We start from the raw sequence: 19,404 nt of genomic DNA on the forward strand, positions 1-19,404 counted from the left end.
AAGAAGCTTCAAAATGCAATCCATTTTAAGTTTAATTTCAGTTCATTTCGACGGTTAAATTAAGGTTTTTAACTTCAACTTCAAATGATATTGTTAATATTTTTGCACATAATTGTTGATTCTTTACTTTTAGACCAACTCGCAATTTTCTCGATCAACCCTTAAACAACAACTTATTTCGGCAAAGTTTCATGGAGATTTATTTTTATTTCAGTGGTCAATTTACATTGGAATTTGAAAAAAAATAGATAAATAAGTTTTATCTATTTAATTTTGTCTTCATTAGAACCAGACAGGTTTAATAGCTTCCAGTTCGGGTGTGTATTGGCAAGAGTCTGGCGGTAAGATCCGTATCACGATACAGGATCAATACAATATATTGAGATACTGTAGTAACAAGGTTATATTTGTAATATTGTTGAGTACTTACAGATTTTATAGATGGTATTTATAGACAACATGACTCTTGCCAAAGTTTTAACTGCTTTCATTTGTTTTCAAATCAAAATATGTCCAAACCTCAGCTTTAAAAGTTGACTGTATCCTCTCGTCCTCAGTCACCACTCGTATTTCACAGGATTTTCAATATGAAAAAGTCTTGAGTTTAATTGCAACACAAACATGAATAAATGTGTGAATATTTGCTGTTTTTGTAAATAATAATACACAAATCAAGTCATATTTAAAATATAAATCATGAACTATGATAAAAAAACAAAACAAAATACAATTTGAAAGCAATGATTGAAATAATGATACAGTACCAAGTAAAAACACTGTTCTTAAATTATCGTCTCCTTCATCAAAATTTATTTATAAATGTATCTTAATTTCTTAAGGAAAAGCTCACAAGGACTTTAAAGTCTTGTCTAGTAAAAACTATAATATGTTTATACATCGACAGTGACTCTCTTAAGCTCAAAAATAGTCTCTTGAGACAAAGACACTACTAAGACCCGAGATTCTCAAGACCATACAAGCAACTGAGTCAAGACAACTATTCTGACCTGAGACCTAAACAAGACTATAGAGACCATCAAGACCAAGACCACGGGTAAACGGTCTCAGAAGATGTCTTCAACCCTAGAGGATAATCTTATAGCAATAATACAATTTAGCACAACACTATTGTGAGCATAATCTCTATGATAACGAGAAAGCACTTAAACAGCATAAACCTCCCCCAAGGGCCTTCGTTCACTTGTCTCTGTAAAAACACAGTATACAAGTGAGAATGTGAAAAATGTCCATAAATAAAGAATAAATGAAGCTTCAGTGCAACTCAAACAAGACCCAGTTTTATTTATTACCCGCAGTACTGCATAGAACACATAAAAGTGAAAAGTTTTACTTTTTTTTCGACACAGATAAACAGCAAAATATGAGATCTGTACATATTTTAGGATATGAAGAACGTGATTGCTATTGAAAATGTTTTTAACTTTTGAACTTTTAGGATTGTATAACTAAAAAAAACAACTACATCGCAAAAATGTAAGTTCTCCCTTTATAACAATACTGTACAACATTTCCTGAAAATCTTGCTCCTATTTTCATAGTAGTAGAACTATGATTTAATTTTTCGGAAAATTAAATAGTATACGCTGAGTCATCCGTTTTCGGTTTTGACTAACAGATTCTGATGCAAGACCAAGATAAAAAATATGTTCCTGCGCTCGTGGCAGCACCTGAATGCACCATTCATCCCACCTTCTGGTCCAATCTGATCTGGAACCAGCATCACCGAAACCGTCCATCTGTCATCTAACGTCCTAACAACACAATCCACCTTTAACCCAGTTCCCTGTGACTTCCTTCACTGGTTTAGACAAGAAAAAAAAAATAACACAACCACCTGATTCTAACCTGACCCGACCTCAGTGAACTCATCACAACTAAACTTGAACTTCTAACATCTTCTTAACGAAGCATCTCCGGAGTTCCTGCCCTGAGATCGGTGCTCGTATTGTTAGGCCTGCGTGTGTCTGTCAGCGGCCACATAGCAACATGAAATTACTCGCCTCCCTCACATGTTTTCTTCACTTCATGTTAAATGTTTCTGCTCCTCATACGCCGGCACTTGATGTAGTAAATGTACCGGCGCTCACTTCTTTTCAATCGGCTTTTCAATCACACTGCTTCGTAACGTAAATAAAAACATTCAATTTCTGTAGAGAAAAGCCTTGGTTCTGTTCCCTCCATCAATCTGTGAGAGTTGAGGACGGATGAAAGGAAGGGTTCACATCCCTTTGAAAACAGACCTAAAAAAAACCAAAACAACAAGCGCGAGGACAGGAGACGACCCTCGTCCCTGGAAACACTCGTGTTAGCCGCGAGTAATTAGAATTCAAGAGGCTCCTTGTTATACAATTGCCACCATTGGAGATGATTTAAGAGAAGTGTGTGTAGGAGCTGCAAGAATAATAGACTGTGATCACACTTCTATCATCCAGAGCCTCAATGTCGCAGCTCTGGGTGCAAAGATTTACAAATATAATGTAGAGACCTGCATGTTGTTTTTATAATATTTTATGTTTTTTTCTCTTTTGCATGTTCAAGTAGGTTCAAACATTTCTGTAGAAATCTGATTATTTCTTACTACTTCAGGTATTTATTGATCTTCCGCTCATTGTAAACAAGTTATTTTTCTTCTCTATACATTTTGAAAAACACTTGTCAAACTAACTCCGAGACTTGTTACGATGAAATGGAAAGCACAAGGGTGTGAGGATGAGTTCACAGAGGAGGAGTGAGACATCCAGTGACAAGGCCAGCTGGGAAGTGTGAGTCTCAAGGACTACCATAGCTGCCAAAAAAAACAAAAACTCCTGGACATTGTGGTTGTAAAACTGAAATGTAAGAAAGACTGAATAATAAAAGTCCAGTAGAGAAAGTTTTTATTCATGTAATGTCATGCTATACTTTTATTTGTTTATTGTTTTAGCTAATAAAGCTAGCTTGTTTTTTTAATCGTGGGAAAAGGGACAAGATCACCCACTCAAAAAGTACATTAATAGCAAGTTTGCAGCCAGAAAAAAAGTATTTAAATTGTATATTATAGTCATAAATACACTTATATTTAAATTCTGCTTCATTTAGTTTCTACTCGATTGACTGTTTTAAGCTGTAATTTGAGGTTTTTGATATATTTTTTTTAAGAATGGAAAAAGAAACAAATCTCAAATCTCAGAGTAATATTTTTTTTATTTTGCTTATACCGCAGTTTGTGTCGATTAATTTACCTAGAATAGTTTTGTGTTTCATAATATATTTATATTTGACAATACATTTTATTTCATTTTCTTCTGAAGAAAATGCTAAATTACTTACGTTAAAGAATGGATCTGAGTAATATTAAGTAATAGAAGTTAGTTAGTAATAGCTAATATGGGGTTAGTATTGTAAGTGTTTTTTATACATTTTTATTGGGAATAATTGAATAGTTTCAACTGAATGTCACTGTATTCCTTTTTAACTAACACGAGCCTGTTAAAATTGTGTGTTTCATCGGTGATTGTAATCGACCACTTGTAATACTTTACAAACATGGTAATACGCTGCCATATATGATCATAAACTGTCACAACGTCTTCTATAAAGTCTTAAAGTAAATTATAAAGTAATTACAATGTCTTATTAACCTTCATAGAAAGTGGTACCGCAGTAATTTTTAAAATTTTAGCCCAACAAAGCTTTACAAATATGATCTCAGCTACGACACAGAGCCAAAAGCTACTTTGAAAACAAAAGCAAGATTAAAGAAGTCTCATATATTGCAATAGCTTTTACTTTTGATTTGTGGGCAAATCCATACAGCTCTGGGATATACAAGGAAATATTAAAAAGTGTCTGCGTCTAAAAGGTCATCCCTTTAGTCTTCTGAAAAAAAAGTTCACTTTCTCATTTCGTCTTTTCTTCAACAAGAAAATAAAGTGAAAAATATCACATGGGAGCCGTGTCGTTGAGTTTTTGAGCCTCTTTCTGTTGAGCTTCTCGTCCCAGAGTTCACCACGAGGTCTTCAGTGAGCGACCGCTGATTGAAGCCATAAATCTGCTTGACAGAACGACTGGAAGTTTGACTGAGCTGGAACTGCTGCAGGATGTTTCATATCCAAAGGGAAGGAAAAAGTCTGGCTTTGCTTCTGGACAGTTTTTGTAAAGCTTTTTTTTTGTGTAATTGTTTTTTTGTTGTGTCACAAATTTTTAAACAAAGATAGTTTTTTTCAAAGTCACCCTCGTGCTACAATGACTTGACTGATCATATTAACGAAGAGTAAACTTGTGTATTCGATTCAACACAACTCTTGTGTTAAATCTCGTGCATTTCTCGCCAAGACTCACACAAATTGCACAAACATTTGATAATTTGCACTTTATAACTGCCGAAAACAATAGATATTTAACACATTACTTGATAAGAAAGTGGATGTGTCAGCTGTTTTTTTCAGGTAAAATACAGGTTAACGAATGCAGTTGTATTTATGCTAATGATGAAACATTTTAGTTAAGAGCCTGTTTAAGATTAGTCAATCTTTTTGTTGATTAAAAACATTATTATTACACCAACTGCTGTATATTTGCAAACTTGCTGTTCTTGAGAGTAAATAGAAACACACACAAAAATGACATTCACACCATGAAGTAAAAACACACAGACTTATTAAAACACAATCAAAATCAAATCAATCAATTGCAGAAACAAAAAGAGTTTCCTTCAGTAGGACTTTAACTCTTGTTACTAAATTAAACTGGCATTTGATCACCAAGATCTGGGGGCGTGGCTTCAGAAGGAGAGTACGAAATAAGGGGGTTAGTCTTTTATATTCAAAACGGAGCACGCTCAAACCAATCACTTACCACACCTTTAACTAAACACAATGTACTCCGTAACAAATATGACTAAGAACATTTTGTTATAAACACTGAAGGCAGCATGCAATATTAACCAATAAGAAGCAAGAACGGAGACAACAGTTTGGGTCATCCTGACTTCACGACACGCTAACACAAGAGCCCCGACTGCGGTCAAACCATTCATCGTTGACATTTTTTTTCCCCCAGTAATTGAGCCGCACTTGCCGAATCTGTAGTGCTCCTACTCACCTAACTTTACGGTAAAAACCACAAACATCATTGAGAAGGAGGAAATAAACTGGCTTTCAAATGAAGAGCATCGACGTTCCTCCTTTATCACGGCCATACTCTGCATTTATTATGTTGTTGTTATTAATCATTATTTTCTGCCATATCTATGTATTGTTTAAAACATATATACAGTTGTATTTTCACACAGTTAGTAGATTTCAGATCAATTTAAATGCCACCTTTAAGATAAGATAAATCAATACTTTTACTGAGTTAGATTCATCGACTGCCGTAGATATCCTCTAACCCATGCGTTATATCTGGGTCAAGGTGACTGGACACCTCTTGCCTCTGGGTCACCTTGACCCTGAGATAACAAGGGTTAAAGGATGTGATATTTCACACAATATCAGAATATTTGAAGTTAAAATTTTAGAGGAGTTGATCATTAAAAAATGCTCTTTTACAGTATATATGTTACACATATAGCATTGTCAAAGACGACAGGTTTATGATGCTTTAAAAAATATAGCTTACGTTGTTGCCTCAGCCCTCTTCTGGACTACTGTCCTGCAGTATATCATAATAGTCAATGAGATTTATTTTGGATAAATGTATAATGAATTCATTAAAACATTTAAAACAACAACTTTTGTCCATGTTGCATATATATCATTGTCAAAGATGACAGGTTTATGATGCTATATGTTAGTGATGTGTTGATGAAGCTTCATGAAACAGTACCATGTTGTTTAGAGGTCAGTAGGTGGCGCCATCGGTTTAAAAATGATGTGATGTTTCGTTAGAAGAGTCGGGCAAATAGTGCAGAGACCGCCATCTATTGGGCTCTGAACATAATGACACTGCTTCATGAAGCTTCATCAGACCAACACTAGCTATATGGAGGCGTGGAAGTGAAGAAATCAGTCTTTTGGTGTAAATCAACATTAAAAAATGGCAATTATTTTTTCACTCTTTGGAGCCGTGTGTGTGTGTGTATATATATATATATATATATATATATATACTGTATATATACACACACACACTTTTTTTTTAAAATCAAGATCATTTACCTGGGAATCAAATCATGAGATCCAACGTCAATATCTCAGAAGTTAAATATCTTAAGGGAGAAAGACACCTTAAGATTAATCTTGAAAACGAACTTGTTTTTCAAAGTATTCTATATTGAAATCAAGCTCCTAAAAGAAAAGGTTAAATTAGGCCACCAGGTTAGATCACTTGACATAAATAAAAGGAATTTGCACCGTTGTTTTAGGCTCTCGCAGTATATCCCGAATAGAAAGTTGTAGTTTATTTTATATCAGGTTTACCGCTTTAAATGTCGAATTCGAGTTCCAGAGTTTAAGCTAACCATCTCTTCCCATTCCTGTTCCTCCGCCCAGGTCCGGGCCAGCGCCATCGCCCAAGACGCCGACCAGAACTACGACTACGCCTCCAACAGCGTCATCCTCCACCTGGACGCCGGGGACGAGGTCTACATCAAGCTGGACGGAGGCAAAGCCCACGGCGGCAACAACAACAAGTACAGCACCTTCAACGGCTTCATCCTCTACGCCGACTGAGAGCGAAACACACACTCGAGGACAGCGAGAGGTCGAGCGAGAGAGAGAGACGGACGATGGTAGGAGGGAGTGTGTGTCGAAAAATAAAGCCGAAAAGATGCTCTCTGGTTTTTCCTAAATTCTCTCCATCATCACGGACACCTCTGCTTCGTATCCATCAGCCAAGATGTCCCGGTTCTGTAGCCGAGCCGGGACGCTCTCGAGGACACGTCGAGACGGGCTGAGTGGGGGGTTTGTGGGTGGAGTGGAGGTCTCTCCTCCTCAGCCCTGCTCCGTCGCACAGACAAGCAAAACCCCGTGTGGATGATCTCTTCTCTGCACAACAGTGCTGTCAGTGCAGGACTCGACTGACTCGTAGTGTTGTTGTGTGCGACTGTTCCTTAGATTGTGCTCTTATTTGTAAACATGCATACTATTCTACACAAATTAAATAAAGCAAAAGAGAATCTATTTGTCCCAAGTGAAAATAAAAGAAATCTTATTTGTGACGAGCAACGATCCCGTCCATACCTTCACAACGACATCCGTCATCGCCTTTTTAGCGACATATAGTCCACGTGAAAAGTGTTGCAAGGAAGGACTCGTTTCACTCCTCACTCCGTTCACACAAGTGTGTCCCGCTGCTGTTTAGATCGTCTCCTCGATGTTCTAGTTTCATGTAGAAGTGAAGAAAAGTCAGATGAAAAAAAAAAAAGTCATTGTTGTTTGTGTAGAGTCTCGGTTTTCCAGGTCATCATCCAAAGTGGAAACTAATTGGACTTGAAATATGTCTCGCCTTTAATCCAGGAAGTTGGTGGTCGTAGCAGATGAGTAGAGGATGTGGACGCTACGTTTAACAGTTGCATGGAATTCATAGGCCATAGTTCCTCCGACCAAAAGCATCTTAACTAAACTGGTCAAAAGATGGTTAAAATTATGGTTAACTTAAAAAAGAAAACATGCCGTTTATTTCCAGTCTCAACCTCATGTAGCTTTTGTCTCTCAAAGAAGAAAGTGAGACAAAAAAACAAACAAGAATATTAAGAGGTCGGAACTAAAGTAAATTGAGAATCCTACTGCAACCAACACATGAATTATTCCGACTTCACTAATGAAAGATTTGAATAAACTTGCAGTAATTGTTGGGCTTTTTATTTCTGCTGCATCCTTACAGGATTAGCTGTTGGGTCAAAGAAACAATACAATTAAAAATGGTAAGATTGTGCAAGAAAAGATCCAGGTTTAAGGAGTTTTCTTCCAACTATAAGCTTTATTTCAACCAATTACGTAAAAAAATAAACATTATCATCACACGTGGAGCATATGGAATTGCATCCTGATCGCTGAGCTCTGTAGGCGTGGCTTCAGGGGAGAGTCTGAAGAAAGTGGGCTGGATTTTGACCATTAAATGGAGCATGCTCAAATCAATTTTTAAATCACCTTTAATTACAGTTTTTATTGACAATATTGTTAAGAGAATAAAAAGGAAAGCATATTCTTTATCTGGGTTATTTGATCTTCTCAAATATCTAATTAAAATACACAATTAAAAATAACAGACTTTTATCCATCAGTGTTATTCTGCCAGTTTTTTTGTTCTTTTTCTTCAGTGCATTATTTAAATAAACATAAATTTCAAAAACCTAAACTTACATTTCCCAAATGTGTTGAAAATAAAGGTATATTAAAAATCAAGTGTTTATTTGCACTTTTACGATACATCAAAAAGTTTTAACCCTTTTGTTGCCTCTGGGGGCATTTGTTTTTGGGCCTCCGGGTCACATTGACCCGGGGATAGTATTGAGGATCGAGAACCTCATGATAGTTTCACCATTTAGATTTTTGCAACATCTCAACTGTCATACAAAACCAAGCAGGTAAGTATGAAACTGAAAAATAGTTAACAACAACTTTGGAATAAAGGTGAAACATTTTCAAGAAAGCGTTTGTTCATATATTTCAAAAGTGATACCCATTTTCCGACCCATGATCAAGGATAAAAAAAATCAGGAACAATCCAGACGTGGGGATGGACTGGGTGCTGGTATAACACCGAGTTAGTGATTGGATAAATTCCGTTTCGCCGTCTGAGCTTCACTGGCTGTCATCCATTCATTAGCGGCATTCCCACTGACAAAGGCATTATGGTAATATTTACTCGACATGGCCGCCTGACAGCTTGCTTCAGACCAATTTGGTGAGTGACACGGTGTATTACGATGACTGCACGCTGGTGCGTGACAGTCTGTGTGGTTGTATGTGTGTGAAAAAAAAACAAAACAAAGCATTGTCAACATTACAGCATGTGGCGCGCCATCGCGACATCCTTCTATTCCAAGTCCCTCCGCACTCGAGCCAATTGATGGAATATTCTATTCAGCCGCCGAAGAGATTGTAGTGCGAGGAGCTTCTATGGTGGAGACGAGAAGAACAAACAAGCTTGTAAATGAAATCTATAACGTTTGTCGACCTTATCTTTTGAAATTGTTGAATACATTTAAATAATAAATGGGATTTTTTTGATGACGCTGTTTCGGAAATTTATTGTAGCCTTATTAAATACATTTAAAAAGTTGGATTCCAGAGCTAGAGGTCAATACTGACCACGCCTACTTTTTTGTGATTGGTCAGGGATCAACAATCTGGCTTTTCTCCTTAAGTTTAAATAAAATAATGACAATAGTATTACATCACATGACCAGTGAGAACGATTAATCCACTTTTTTTGTGTTTTTTTTTAAACTTTATTAACATCAAAAAATGCACGTTAGATGTGGGTAACTGTCATGTGTTCAGTTGTTTGCAGTAAAGTCTCACACACACACATGCACAGTTATAACAACAATATAAAACACTATTGCTATCAATTAAAACAAAAAAAAAGAGAAATATCAACATAAATCAACAATAAGTAACTTAAGTCAAATACTGATACTTTTCCAAAGATTTTCTTGATGGAGAAAAATATTAAGTCTTATAATAAAGGCTTAAAATAATAAGATATACTGTATATATAAATTAAAAAAGTTTCATACAGAGCAACACAATTACAATTATTAAGATACACATCAAGAAACACATGTCCTGACATTTAAAAATAATATATGTCAACCATAATACAATGTCTTTAACGAGACAAATTTATTTTTTTGCTGCACATAACTGAAGTTGCACCAATTACCACTTTAACATGCATCAGAAGAATGAATCACATTTAATTAATAAAATTAAACTATTCTTGGAGACTAAGCACCGGTAAATGTAGTAGAAAACCTCAAAAACACTACAAAAAACTACAAAAAAATGAGCAGTTTAAGCATTACTTAATTGATACACAGTTACATATAACCTACACTAGATAAAAAATATAAATGAATCAAAACAATTGGACTGAGTTTTCCAATAAAACAAAAGTCCCAAAATGTTTTATTAAAACTATTGTGTTTTAATGGAAAAGGTTCCATTTTTTATTATGTGGAACTAAATGCGCTCATAAAAAAAAATGTAATACCAACATTTTCAACATCTGATTTAATTAAATTAAAACGTTTTATACAACAATCAATTGTCTGATGGTATTACACAGGAGTGGGCAAATAAATTTCCTCAGGGGCCACAAACTGTGGCTGTTGTGAGGGGCTGTCAAGCCAAAAGCAAAATAAAAAATAAAATAACTTCAAAGAAATATATATGATCTAAATATTCACTGAAATTATTTAAACAATCAAAAAATATTCAACAAAAAAGACAAAGATCTAAAAAAAAGTTAGTTGATACAATAATAAATAAACAATTGTTAGTTGTTTAACAACTCAGGGGGCCGCATAAATGCAATGAAAAGGCCACATGTTAGCCCAAGTCTGGTTTAACATGATGATAAGTTTTCCCCAAAAATAGTTGTTCAGTTTTGGGATCAGGACATTTTAAATCACCAGCATCACGGCCCGTAACTATAAGTGGACGCCGAAAGTAAACAGAAAAAAGCTATGCACTGCTTCTGCAGCATTAAATATGAGCAAGTCCCAGTTTGCTCTTTAACACTGAAAATGTCAAACCTAGAAAGCACACGTTCAGGCTGATGGGTGTCGAGGGAACAATGTCTTTGTTTATTTTCCCTCCGACCCGTCTTTAAGAGCGCTTCCCTTGATCTGTAAAGGTGCGCCGCGAGATAGACACTCTAGCAGGAGCCCAATGTTGGGTTTTTTTGAATGCAGATGAGTCCTCGGGGAAATACAGACTATTCCTCATCCAACAATCACGGCATCTTCTCGCTGGATTCTCATCAGGAAACGCCGCGATATATACCCGGGGAGGAGGCGAGGGAGGAGAAAGGGAAGACGGCGCGAGGAAAGATTGAGGAAGATGGAAGAGAAGCAGGATATGGTTTGACAAAGACAGATGGAGGGACAAGACAAAAGGGCGGAGCGGGCCGAGAGGTAATGGAGAAGGGAGAGGTGGCAAAGAATATAAGGAGGAACGGCAGAAGCTGAAACCGATTTAAGGATGAAGAGGAGGACGGGGTGGATTGTTTTCAGGGTAGAGTGATTCCCTGTCAGGCCAGTGCGAGGTGTCAGGAGGGATTAGCGGCCGAGGAGCCGGAGGAGCCGGCCTGAGATGGCTCGGATTGGACAAGTGTCAGGGATGGACATTCTTTCGGACCTGGCAGGAATAGGAAGTGACACCGGCTGCTCTTGTTGGCCCACACTAGTTTGCACTGAGAGAGGGACGGGTGGCACCGACCCGTCACTGTATCATTTCACCCGCTTCCCTCCAGGGGTGTGACAAGACGGTCGCACAACTCAGATGTGCCCGACAAACTTCTGCTAATAGCTCTGAAGATGCTTGGCAACATCGAGCAAATTAATCTCCTGAAGGTTGCTTGTTTACTTATACCCCTTAAAGCAGGGTCCCCCAAACCTTTTCCTGTGAGGGCCACATAACTCTGGACCACTTTGCTTTACAGTCCAGTGTCAGGAGATTTCAGAAAACTTCATGGTTCCTTTAACAGACAAGCTGTACGGAGATGCTGACTTCATTTTCCTACAGGATATGGTACCTGCCCACACTGCCAAAACTACCAAAACCTGGGTAAACAACCATCAGATAACAATGGTGACTGACAAGCAATAGAGAATTTATGAGGCATTGCCAAGAGAAAGATGAGAGCCATGAGACCAAAAAATGAGGCAGAGCTGAAGATATCAAAGTATCCTGGTCTTCCAAAACACCTGAGCAGCTCCACAGACTGATGGGACCCATTCCAGGCCACAGTGTCAGTAGAGTTCATGCAAAAGGGGCCAAAACCAAGTACATATACAAGATTAAACCCATCAGAGGGACAATATTTCTCAGTTTAAAATCCCCTTTCTCTTAATTATATTATCAGAATATTTTCAACTTGAGGTTTTCTTGGGATTTTAGCCAAAATCATCAAAATTGTACCAAATATAGGCTTGAAATATCATGAGTTGCATGTCATGAACCCATATCATACATTAGTTTCACCTTGTCAATCTAATTGCTGGACTAAACAAACCTTAGTTTTAGTATCACCTGTATTTACCAAAATGTAAGGCCCCAAGAAATGTAGGTAGGTGTAGAAAATAACAAAAAACATTGGTCTTGATTTTTATTTTGCTATTCTAAAAGATAATTTTGTTCTAAATTTTTTGTCACTCAATGTATATGAAAAAATGCCTTTAAGGTTGATTGGAACCCCCCCCAAAAAAATGTATTCCACCAAAAGCCAACACAAGAAGGTGTTTTTCGGTCAAGGAACCAACACAGGGATATCCGGGTATAGAGAATCCACAAACCATTGAGAGACATAGATTTCTTTCATGATAAGAAAAAGAACCACATCACACAAGGCTAGTAGAGTAAGGGCAAAGAACGAGTTGTGCTGCAACAGCGAGGATTGTATCTGTTGTAAAGTTGTAGGTCTTTCAGAGTTTAACACAGAAGAAAATACTGTAAATATACATTCTTGCAGCCTTGACACTGGGAAAGGCTGTTATACAATCTTCACGGTTTAAAGTTTAACTACAAAAGTTTAAAAAGCAGAAACTTAACATTGTGTTGCTTGCATTTTAATATTGTATTGTTGTTTTATTTAAAGTTTTAATTATTATTTCCATTCGAGATCTCAAACAACTTACAGAAAACCTGCATAAAATGATTGAAGATTCGTAGAAGACAACCAGAGCCATTTCCTCTCCATTAATTACTGCAATCATTTTTTTTTTCTTCTCTAGCCAAACCTTTTTTTTTTTCCTCCCATCCATTTTCCACCTTGCACTCTTCACCTCCAGTTGGCCTCTCGCTAACCCGCCCTGACAAACACAGGCATGAGGAAGGCGGACAGCTGTTGGCGCGACGACCTCTTCTCCTCCATTCTACATGCACACAAACGCACAGATGCAGACACACAAACCTCTGCATGATAGCCCCGTCACGCCGTCAACTCTGCTCCGCTCGCCGCCACCAGCGCACATAATTCCTGGTGTCACTTTGGGTCGACGCCAAGACACAAATGCTTCCGCGGTTTTGGACTTTGGAAGGTGCGAGGGTGGAGGTGCAGAGCCAAAGTACGCTTTTGTAGTTCTTTTCTATATGGTTCATGGTAATAAACCTTCATATATGACTTAATATAGGACATTTAAAGTACATATGACACTCCAAGACAACATAGTTTTATTATATGTGACAATATTATTATTATTCAAAACCCCTGTACGTTTATGGAATAGAGATTATTTCCCACTAAAAACACATTTTGAGCGCCCTCCGGCCCCTCGCCGCTTGACTAGCTTTTCCGATAAGCACTCGTTTCTGCCTCCACGCCTGTTTAGCCTGGGTCAACAGAGTCAGAAAAGTTTGTTAAACACATTTCTCAGGGATTTCATTGTGGACATTGTCGTATAGGTGTATAATGAGGTATAGTTTGTAGTCGGCTGAGAGTGTGGGGGGATCCCGGGCATGTTGTAAGTAAGTAATAACTTCCACGCCTACCGATAGTTCACTTTTGTGTTGTGCACATTTTGAAGAGGATTGTTTCGACCCATCCACAAAGTTGCAGGAAGACTTTGGGCTCAAGGTACGTTAAAAGAAGTTTCCTCTGCCCCGTTCCAACCATCTTTCGCCGAGCAAGCACAGCGAAACCTCCCGCGAAGCGTAGGAAATCTGAGGCGACATGAAATGCGTGATGCCATTCTGTACGAACAATCTTCAAGCTGCAAACATAACGGTGTTAGCGACTTTATTCTTTTGTTAGATTAAAATTGTGATATACATATACGCCATATTTAAGTTAATACTGAAAGATAATCAAATATAAATTAAGAGAATAATAAAATATACTCTGTTTGATGCTAAAGGGGGGGGGACTTTGGACCCCCTCACACACACACAAACAATCAACATCCATGCAAACTGATTACTGGTTAGAGTCAAGCCACCTGTTGAATAAACATTTCTGTCTGCCTGGCAACCACACCTGAAGATGTGCACAAAAGGACAAACGGAGCCGGCTAGACGGGGGAAGTGGAAGACAGGAACCAACGCCCATAACTCCACAAATCGAAGGATAAGGCCCGGTGTCTGGTGGCAGAAGTCATGTTTGACTTAAATACTTTTAAAACAAAACGTAATTGGGAATTGGGCTCATCCGACTGCTGGTCCGACAGGTATGGTTTAAATCTGCACGGCAAAAGGCCTCCTACGGCATCCTAAAGTCCCTCCTCAGAGGGGCAGTCCACACTGGTAGAGGAGTCCGAAAAGGTTTCAAGATTGTCACGGTCCATGCTGTTGGAACTGCCGCACGAATAATGGGCCCTACTTTTTGACTGAGTGACTCTTTGTCACAGCATCACGTCAAGACTGATGGAATGTTTGCATCGCGCTCTCTCAAACGACAACTTTGAAAGGCGTATAAACGTTATACCTCGCTCAAAGTGATCACAAAAACGACTGAACAATAGGTATATTTTTGATGTTTATATCTGTTTTAACTTCTTTTCCAAATTTCATATGCACTTTAAGTCAACATACTTCTCAATAAAACCAGCTTTCTTCCTTCAGACTAAAGTCAAGGGACAAATTCATCCTCCAATTTTAAAATGGGCAAATAATTAGTTAACGGTTATAACAATCTGTTTGGACAAGTGTTTCACGATTAAACTTTTTTTTTTTTTTTTAATTGTGGACATGTGGAGAAGCTGATCTGACAGCTGCACTATTTTACTATATGAAGTAAAAATTGGTATATAACATCATATTGTCATCAAAATGTTTGATGAAATAATTTTCTCAAGAATTCCACAAAACTTTATTCCTTTGAAAGGTATTTTGACAAGAATTCAGTCCAACAACTGAATGAATCTGAAACAAAAATAGAATATAATGCTTTTATTTTGAAGCAGGCAAAGTGGGGTACTGTAGTGTGAGGAAATATCATGAAACTAAAAAGTACAATTAACATACGAAGAAAAATCTGGAATAAATGTATTTTATTTAAAATATATTAAAAAAAATGTTATGTTGAATTCACTCCTGTGGCTCTGCTTAGGTGTTTTCTTGCAGCTATCAGAGCCTTTGAAAAATGTATTAATTTCAGTATTTTTAAATACAATTACATAAAAAAGCACTTACGTTGTTCTGCTGAATGTTATTATACAATATTCTCAGAATCTTTATCCGATATATAAAACCAGTCCGTGTTCATAAAGGTAAACGTGGAACTACAGTTGTAGGACACAATAAAGTATGACTCAGAAACAAAACGTTACCGACTACATATTCAATTTGTCAACATAGAATAGGATACACCACCTGATGATGTCTCATTACACAAGCTCTAACAAACTCTTGTGGGTTCTAGTCGTGCGACAATTTTTTTGTCACCGTGCATCATCAATCCTTGAAGTCTCCACCCCCAGGAGACTCATTGTATAAACAAGGCGGGGCGTGATTACAGCTGGCCGGCAGGCGGAGTGAAGCCATTATAAAGTCATAATGGACTCCGCTCCCGTAACCTCTTGTTGACTGAGATTTCAGGACTTTATAAAGTAATAACTTCAAAACATGGTCATTATGAGGGTCTTACTGCCTCTTGAGAGTGAGTCAGGTAAGTTGGGTTTTCATTAGTTGCCCTCTAAAGAACAAGATCACTGGTAAGAGACTGCCAAAGTCTAACTTTCAAACATCAATATTGACTCATTAACTAAAACAACATGCAGTACATGTTCCCCACATTTCTCCCTCAACTCCACCATCGCGGTGAAAAACACGGCGGCCAGCCTTCATGCTAGTGTTCTGCGTCTCTGGAGATCTCACTGTAATGGGAGATGAAAAGCCCCCCAAAAAAACTAACATTCAACATGTCTTTTTCCCCTTCAGCAGGCTGAGTGCATTGCTGACCTTTTAAAGCGCCAACTCCCTCATGGTTTGCACACACCCAACAGACGAACACGCTGCTAATCGAGCTAAAAAGCTGACACACTTTCAGGAAAAAGATCAAAAAACGCTGCTTGGCTTTGAGGCAACACTTGCTGCATTAATGAAGCTCAGTTATGCAAGCAGGACAAACAAATATCTTTGTGGGCAAACAGCAGCTGGGAATGTTTGACTCTAACGACAAACATAAGCTGGAAAAAAAAAAGTGTTAAAAATCGAAATTGGAGAGATAAGACACTAACACAATGAACACAATGAGGGGAAATAAATTGAAATCACAGGGTTGTGGAGTGCATTGGAAAAATGTGCGGCAACTGTTTTCTTAAGTGGACTGACCTCTTTGGTTCTGATCGTAGGAGGCAGCGTGATGCATCGCGTAACTCTAATTGCAGAAAATCTGTTTGTTTGTCCCTGCCTGTGTGTGTGCTCGAGTAGATATCACACAAAGTTTTTGGGCATAAAGAAGGTAACAGTGGCAGGATGGAGAAGCTCCACGTCAATCCTACCCCAGTTACACATGCAGAAGCCTCAGCATGGAGGTCCAAACCTTCCTCACCCTAGCTACTTCGTCCAGCTTTTCACTGGGAGATCCAGAGGCGGGCCCGCCGAAAGACTTCCCAGGGGGGCCCCAGGTTCATGACCTGAACATCTCACCAAAAAGTCATCTGACTTACCTTAAAAAATAATCCTTAAGATGACCTCGCGTCTTATCCTATCTCCAAGGGAGAGACACACAGAAAACTGAACCATGATATTGTTCTTTTGGTCATTACCCACTGTTCATGGCCACAGGGTAGGAACGTCAATGACCAGAACATGGAGTGCTTTCCCCTTCAGGTTAACTCTCTCAGGTGACGGTCTAATAGAGCCAACAGGATTGGGAGAAAGCAGTCACCCAATCCTAAGTTAGGGTGACTCCCCAAATCAGATCCCCCTCAATGACCTGGCTGTCCCTAGAATTTCTGTCCATAAAACATTATAATGCCTTTGTATTTATGTGGTCGGAGGTGGGCCACAAAGGTTTTTGGGACTTAAAACTGGGCCCTGAGTTGAAAAAGGTTGGGGACCACTGCGATACCCTATTCTGCCAGAGACCACCATAGGGTTCACCATGTGTAGGACTTCGTATCCCATCAATTTAATGGTAGTTTGCCTTTTTTTTGTCAATGCGTCTTGTATAAAATGGCTTTGATTGTCTCGAATAATTACAAACAGATAACAAATCTGTTTCCTAAAATGCTATTTTATATAATGGTAGAGCAAACTAACTTAATTTGCGTGCTGATATCTGATGCATATATCGGGGGTTCATGCTGAGATTGTGTGAACAAATCTTAACATCGCATTTATATGAAAAAATTCTGAAACAACTTTCTGCCTTTTTGGCAACAACACTTTAGGCCTCACCCTGTACATCCCACAGCTCGGAAGATGATTATTATAAAATGATGACGTCTTTGAGTTTTGAAAATGTGCCAGATTTTAGATAAAAATTGGTCACTTTTACCACATTAAATGATGCAACAAATCACAGCCATTTGTCCATCCTCACCACAACATACGTCACTGGGTAAACGATTTGAACAGGATCACACTGACCCCAATTCAAGGATGACAAATGCTTCTTTGTGTGTTCTTTCGTTGTTGTGATGTTGTGCAACACACGCCGCACATGTATTTTAAGTGCAGTGTTTCATCAGATGACCGACTTTTTTGAATTACACATACAAGAACCTGACGACGCCACGAATAAACACATAAAATGTTGAATATTTAGATAAATACTACTACTTTTTTTTTCCAAATTCACAAAAGCAAAAAAAAAAAAGTTTAATTATCACTTCACATCTGAACTGAAACTCACAGATTTAGCCTGGTTTGCTCTCTCCTGCTGCTCCTCGCAGTCGAGTGGATGTGCGGCAGGCGCGTCACGCCGCCTCTTGTCACCTGTGCTGTTCTTGCTCCAGGCGGGGAGACGAGGAGAGCCACGGGAGGTCTGGAGGAGGCCAGGATGCGGGAGGAATAGGCATCTGTGATTAACACATTCAGACACGTGTCAGTGTGGAGCATTTGCTGGGAGGCGCCCTGGGAGACGCTCACACACACACTCACACACACACACTCACACACAACCTGCTCGAGAAGTTTGCCTTTTATATTGATGCAGATGAAAGCAAGAGATATTCTGGGGCAAGGATGAGGGGAAAAAAAAAAAAGAGATGGAAAATAATTGTTTTTTCAAATTTAACTGGGGCTATTGATATACACCCGTTTCATCTGAAACTGTTAGAAACTGTTTGTGAGCCAAGCAGAAACCGTTAGCCCATTAGCTTGTTGGACCGTTATAGCCGCTACAATTTTTTTAACAGATATTCGGTTCTCGGTTCTATCTGTTAGTGTAAAAGGACATGGAATGTTAAAACATTCAAACATTGATATCTTATTTTAAATTTCTTATATTGAAGATGAAAGTATTTTCTTCTAATGTTGGAGGAAGATCGTTTAAAGTATTCAAGAATTTCTCAGGTTAAATTAAAAAATATAAATAAACTCTGATTTTTAATTTCCCAATTGTTTTTATGATGAAGAGTGTTACCAAAGGGCATTAGTCCAATACATGGGGGGGTCCATTTTTTTCTTCTATCAGAGGACTACATTTGATAAAGTGAAAAATAGCAGTGGCCAAATGGGAATAGTGACATCATTCCTGGTAATATCTAATTAAAAGGTTCTTTATCTTCATCCAGGTCAACATATAATTGAGTGCTTCTTCAGTGATAGGAAAAATGTTTTCTGTATTTGGGAGTTACCCTCTACACGAATCTTACAAATGTTGTGTATTTATATTTTTTTATGCTCTGGTTAAATAATGTAGTTTATATCAGGCCACATTAAGTCTGCTAAATGGCCCCAATTCCTGATCTATAAAGGAAAATACATTGTTAAAAATATATTTGATGTTAAGTAAGTAAGTAATTTATATTTATAGAGCACTTTCCCAGACCAGGGTCACAAAGCGCTTAAAAAATCAAAAACAATACTCAAAAGGTCAAGATAATACTGAGAACAACACAGGAAGATGCAGTTATTTAGTTAAAATTGTTGTAAGGAAATGACAAATTTACTGTAATCAATCATCTAGATTTAACACACATTTCAAATAGTCACTTGATTAACTGACAATCATTCATATTTAATTCATATTAAATAATCCTTTTCTTGCATTGCATCCATTCACTGAAACAACTGAGGTTCACATCCACTTGTCAAACAAAGCCTTGCACACACAGAAAGATTA

The 19,404-nt window shown here is 37.9% G+C and overlaps 1 protein-coding gene across 1 annotated transcript in view; it reads left to right on the plus strand.

The window, feature by feature from the left end:
* c1ql1l2 (complement component 1, q subcomponent-like 1-like 2) overlaps window positions 1–9,179 on the plus strand; it is a 29,184-nt gene extending 20,005 nt beyond the window's left edge. The window contains exon 2 of the mRNA XM_087809527.1: window positions 6,495–9,179. Coding sequence (XP_087665653.1) covers window positions 6,495–6,674 — 180 coding nt within the window. The 3' untranslated portion in view covers window positions 6,675–9,179. The remainder of the gene's footprint in view (window positions 1–6,494) is intronic.
* Window positions 9,180–19,404: the final 10,225 nt, after the last annotated feature.

Source organism: Callionymus lyra, chromosome 15 (assembly GCF_982586985.1).
Source record: "Callionymus lyra chromosome 15, fCalLyr1.hap1.1, whole genome shotgun sequence".
NCBI classification, from domain to species: Eukaryota; Metazoa; Chordata; class Actinopteri; order Syngnathiformes; family Callionymidae; genus Callionymus; species Callionymus lyra.